The sequence below is a fragment of the Gekko japonicus genome, unplaced genomic scaffold (assembly GCF_001447785.1).
Source record: "Gekko japonicus isolate JY-2015 unplaced genomic scaffold, Gekko_japonicus_V1.1 scaffold2498, whole genome shotgun sequence".
Taxonomy (NCBI): Eukaryota; Metazoa; Chordata; class Lepidosauria; order Squamata; family Gekkonidae; genus Gekko; species Gekko japonicus.
This window is the reverse complement of record NW_015160911.1, coordinates 59,722-64,938: the sequence shown is the minus strand read 5'-3', so window position 1 is coordinate 64,938 and position 5,217 is coordinate 59,722. Positions and strand designations below refer to the sequence as shown.

The 5,217-nt window shown below is 48.0% G+C and overlaps 1 protein-coding gene across 1 annotated transcript; it reads left to right on the top strand.

Moving 5' to 3' along the window:
* The first annotated feature begins 712 nt into the window (after window positions 1–712).
* Window positions 713–4,897, top strand: LOC107121344 (retinoic acid-induced protein 3-like). The gene is made up of 3 exons (XM_015424260.1): window positions 713–1,625; window positions 2,630–2,697; window positions 4,793–4,897. Exons 1-3 carry the CDS (start codon window positions 713–715, stop codon window positions 4,895–4,897), a joined length of 1,086 nt encoding a protein of 361 aa, XP_015279746.1.
* Window positions 4,898–5,217: the final 320 nt, after the last annotated feature.

Here is a 5,217-nt window from a genome sequence, read left to right as displayed (position 1 = left end):
AAAGAAAGGAAAGTGTTCTCTTATAAATGTATGAAATCAGCCCATTGGTCCATTGTCTCCACTGTATGGCAGTGGTTCTTCAAGCTCTCAGGCCTTTCCCAGCACTTCCCTGCCCACCTTCACCTGCTGCAGCCCACTGATCTCCACAAAAAGCTGCTACTGGGGGACAGGGAACCCTGAGGAATGACAGGCGGCGGGGGGGGGGGGAACGGACAGCAGCAGGAAGGGGGAACCAGCAGAAAATGCTAATTTAGTCTGGATCCAACTCAAATCATGTGCTCAGCCTCTGAGCCATATCACTGCATTCTACAATGAGCATGGTCATTGCAAAGAGATATTTAAGGGTGAGAACTGTGTATGAAACTGTGAATGGTTGAGGGAAGGGGGTATGAGGCATGACTTTGACAAGAAATTTTCCGTCGTGTAAGAATAACGCTGAATACAATAACACTGGTGTATGAACCCAGGCGCACCCCATTTGGAAACAGTTTGGGGCATCATTAAAGGGGTCACCATGATGGTTTTCTTCCCCAACCAGCAAGTAGTCAGGGACCATCCTTGACTGGAGTGATGATCCTATATTGTGGGAAGAAAGAGAAAATCATTTCCCCAAAGATCTTCTGTAGCAACAGCAAGGCAGACGAGTGAGTGGTTTCTATCACAGTTCTATTTCCCCCCTCCCTGATGTTGCTTCCCTCAATTAGGACTTGTGATGGCTTCCTCCATGGCACCTCCTCCAGGCTGCGGTAACATTGACCCTGACTACTATTTCCTCTGTGACGTCTGTGCAGCCTGGGGCATCGGCTTGGAAACTCTGGCTGCTGCAGGCGTTCTGGCCACCCTGATCCTCCTGCTGGCATTCTTTGTCTGTAGCTGCATGACCAAGGACAAAAACAAGAAGAATGTGATTCCCATCCAATTCCTGTTCATCCTGGGCACCCTAGGAATATTCAGCCTCACATTTGCTTTCATCATCCAGCTCAATAAGAAAACTGGCCTGATACGCTTCATCTCATTTGGGGCCCTCTTTGCTCTTTGCTTCTCCTGCCTTCTGACCCATGCCTCCAACCTCATCAAACTGGCGAGAGGAAAGCCCCCCCTTTCCAAGTTATCAATGCTGATACGTACTGTTGGCCTCACATTCATTCAGATCATCATAGCTGTCAAATATGCCATTCTCACAGTAGAAAGAGGTGGCATAGACTTGGCCAACATGGGGAGAGAACAGCGCAACAAGGACTTTGTCATGCTCCTGATCTACGTGATTGCCCTAATGTTTTTCACCTTTATTATCTCCATGTTCACTTCCTGTGGACCATACAAAAGCTGGAAGAGGCATGGGATGCACATCTGTATCACTCTCCTTTTCTCCATAGCCATTTGGAGTTCATGGATCAGCATGTTGCTCTTGAGTGGCGTCCCTTCTGATGTGGATCAAAGCCAGTGGGATGACCCCCTTTTTAGTGTTGCTTTGGTGGCCAATGGATGGGTCTTCCTCATGATGTATACACTACCTGAGATCTGCTTCCTTACTATCCCACATCAGTCTGAAGATTACCCTTCTGAAGGGATTCTCTGGAAGTCCACAGCCAGACAACAGAGTGTTGAAGCTGGGAGTACTCACGGTATGTGGTTGTTCTGGGATAGCAAAGCAGAGGAGCTTATGAAGTTAGTGGCAGAGATTCTGTTGAAATGAGAAATTTGGAGAGAGAAGATGAGGGGGGTACAGCTTATTAATTTATTAAAGCATTTATACCCCACTTTTCCTTGTGGTTCAGTTAAGGCAGCTTGAGCTTGCTACATGAGGCAAAGAAAACTATATTGTAAAAATGAAACATGCTGTTTTGACTTGTAAGCTGGAAAGGTAACAGGTGCGCATGTTAGGTATGTTTCTGTTTAATGCACACATGCGTATTGAACACAGTGAAAATAAGTGAACATGCAGTAGAATAAAATACCAATGAATGTCTAGTTCCCTTCAACAGTCTTGTTCAGGGATGCCTGCTTAAAACTTACCAGCTCTCAATAGGTAATTTTAAAAATTAAAATATAGTCTAAGGTGTTTTGTCACACCCTTGTCTGGCTGAGAACTCCTGCTGCATATGGTGAAATGCACATTATTCCTCCTGCAGCAAGGCTCTCCTAGCTCATTACATGTGCTCTGGATACTGCTTGACTGCTTTTGGATCTGGAGTTACTGGATTATTCAGTAGAGACTAAGATGTAGGAAAGGCATGTTTCAAACTAAGACCATGGTCTGGAACTCCAAGTTGATTCCATTCCTGACCTGGAAGAGAAGACTTCTTGGTTCCTTGTGGGCATCTTAAATCTGTACCAGTGTTGCCACTCTACTGAGGCTATGGACAGTGGCATAGGCACTATTCTCCAGATCCTTGCTATTCATGTTTTCAAGACATTGATCTTGTTGATGGACCAGGGGAGCCAGCCATGATGGGAGAGCAGTTTTGTGGCAACAACTCACTACAAAGGTAATGCAAAAATTGTTTCCCTGGCTCACCCTCAACTTCTGAGTCATCTCCCTTGGGACATTTGGGCCAAATGAGATTCTGACCTGGATGCTTGCAGTCAGCTCTGTAGCACTAATTCTTCTTCCTCCTTCATTTGTTAGCTCCAGATAAGGAAGGAGCTGAAGATGATGTTTTGTTCCCTCCAAATGGAACTGGTTTCCAGCCGAAGGTAAATCTCCTGATAGGGAAGACATGATTTAAACATAGTGTCAAGAATAGCTTTTGGCTGAAAGTTGATGGTCTAAAGAGTACTCTTATGCTGTGAGGGCAAGGCCATGAAGCAAAGCTATCTCTAGCCCTATTTATGCCTGGAGATAGTGGAGTTTGTGAATTCTGAGGAGGAAAGGCATGCTGCTCATTACAGCATGGGGTTAGGGAGAAACCTTAGGAAGGGAGGGTAATAAACAGCAGCCCATACCCTACCTGACATCTCTATCCCTAAATCTCCAATTTTTTATTAATTCCTACATTTCCTTGCTTCTTGCTCTTCACAGAAGAGGAGAAAGCCTGCAGCAAACATTTCCACTACTGTAGGGCCATCCAGCAAGTGAGAACACTCTTCAGCAGATCACCAGCTGTCACGTCTCGCTCTAGTGTGCTGTGCAGAGAGTTTCTAGCCATTTTCAGCCTTTGTGGGAAGCCAGTTCCTCTGCACTTCAGGGTCTCTCTGGTAAGAACTAAGCAAGATAGGGTTGCCCGGTCCCCACCACCCACCGGCGAGGGATGGGGGGGCAAGGATCGTAGGGAAGGCCATGCTCCATTTGAAGCCACTCATGTGTGATATCTGCATGCAAGGGTGGTGTTAGATAATGGGCGACAGGGGCAGGGGTCCAGCTCCCCGTGCTGGGAAAGTCTCTGACCACCCCTGGCACAACCTCCCCATGAATGAGGTGGGAAAAGAAGAAGAGAAGGCTCATGATGCCACTTGAGCCCACCCTGACTGAGACTGAGACAGCTGGCTTCCAGTGGCAGCAGTGTCTCCCCCCACCCACCTTGCCTGGGGGCCAACCCTTGCCTGGCCTCAGTGGGGGAGGCAGCAGAGGGGTTGGCAGTGATTCACCTAGGGCCCTAGAATCATTGAGGCCATCTAGGGTTGCCAGGTCTGGGTTGGAAAATACCTGGAGACTTTGGGGGTGGATCCAGGAGCAGGCAGGGTTTGGGAAGGGGAGGGGCCTCAGCATGGTACAATGCCACAGAGTCCACCCTTCAAAGCAGCCATTTCCTCTAGAGGAGCTGTCCTTTGTCAGCTGGAGATCACTTGTAAAAGCGGGAGATCCCCAGGCTCCACCTGGAGGCTGGCAACCCTAAGGCCATACCTGTCTGAATACAGGCCAATGTTCAAAAAATACACAAAGAATTTCCTGAGCAGCCCTCAGAATAATGGATAGGGCTTCTTGCTATTGTGAGGTAGTAGTCTTGTTAACATTGCCTTCCGGAATCTCACCTTCCCTTTTGTCTGGTCATTCAGTGGTCTAGGATGGCGTGTGGGGGAGAGTCCGCAGTAATTTCTGAGCAATGATGATGCTTCTGGTGTTCCCGAGTGACTTTTAGCCGCAGGATGGCTTGCAAAAGGGAATGCTCCAGATGCATCCAGAATGGTGTTAGGTTGGTGCTTGCCTACTGGTAGGGTTGCCAAGTCCATCTTCCACCCCCAGCGGGGGACTTTGGGGGCATTTTTCCTGGAAGGGGTGGGGCATCCCCAATGTGATGATGTCACGTTGGGGACGTCTGCCGCCCCCCCCCCCGCCGTGCGCCGGATCTCCAGAAACAGCAGTTCCCTGCACTTAAAGTAGCTGGCAGCCGGCGTTTCCCCTTTAAGAGAAGCTGCGTTTCCCTTTTAAGAACGAAGCTGGCTTTTCCCTGCAAGCTTGCAGAGTTCGCACTTGGGATGAAACACGGGTTGCACACCCTTAAAGGGAGAGAGATGGGTGGCTGTGGGTGTTGGGGGCGGTGGGTAGAACCCCCCCAAAATGGGGGACCCCTGGCAAACCGGGGGGTTTGGCAACCCTACCTACTGGTAGGGTGAGGTGGGATTGCTGGGTCTCAGCACATCTGATGAATATAAAGTGGTGTATTCATTCAACGTGATGCTCTGATTTTTTCACAATACACTCCAGCTCCCCTAGTTTGGTCTAGCATTTGGTTTGGGGATTGCTGCACTAAAAGTAAGATATGGATTGCCATTAGGGGAAAGATTTGGAAAAACTACCAGGCTCCTTTTTCTGGTTTCAAATGACTGAGAGTAGATCCTGTTTCCTTTTCAGAATCCTGAAACCAAACCAAATTTCTCAATTCCCCGGGCAATGTTACACCCTGCATACAGACAGGAAATAATGGTGCACTGTGAAGCCAAGAGGCAGGCCAAATGAAGAAAGAAACAGCTGAATGCTTGTGGCATGATGATGGTTCCTTTGCTCTTTTCTGGTTTATTTTTGTGGCACATTGCTCGGCAAATAGAAGTGGTAGCTAGGTGAGTCTGTGGGTTTATTTGGGCAGAAGCTTTTGTGGCTTATTCATTGGATACACTTGGACCTGGTGCAGTGGGCTTCAGTCCTCAAAAGACAACAACACAATATATTGGCGAGTTTTCAAAGTGTCGGGAGACTCCATTTTGTTTTTGCTGAGCCAGAAGTTTCCAAATGAGAATTTAAGATCTTCTATCCTTTTTTGGCCTTTCCTTGTTTTTGGC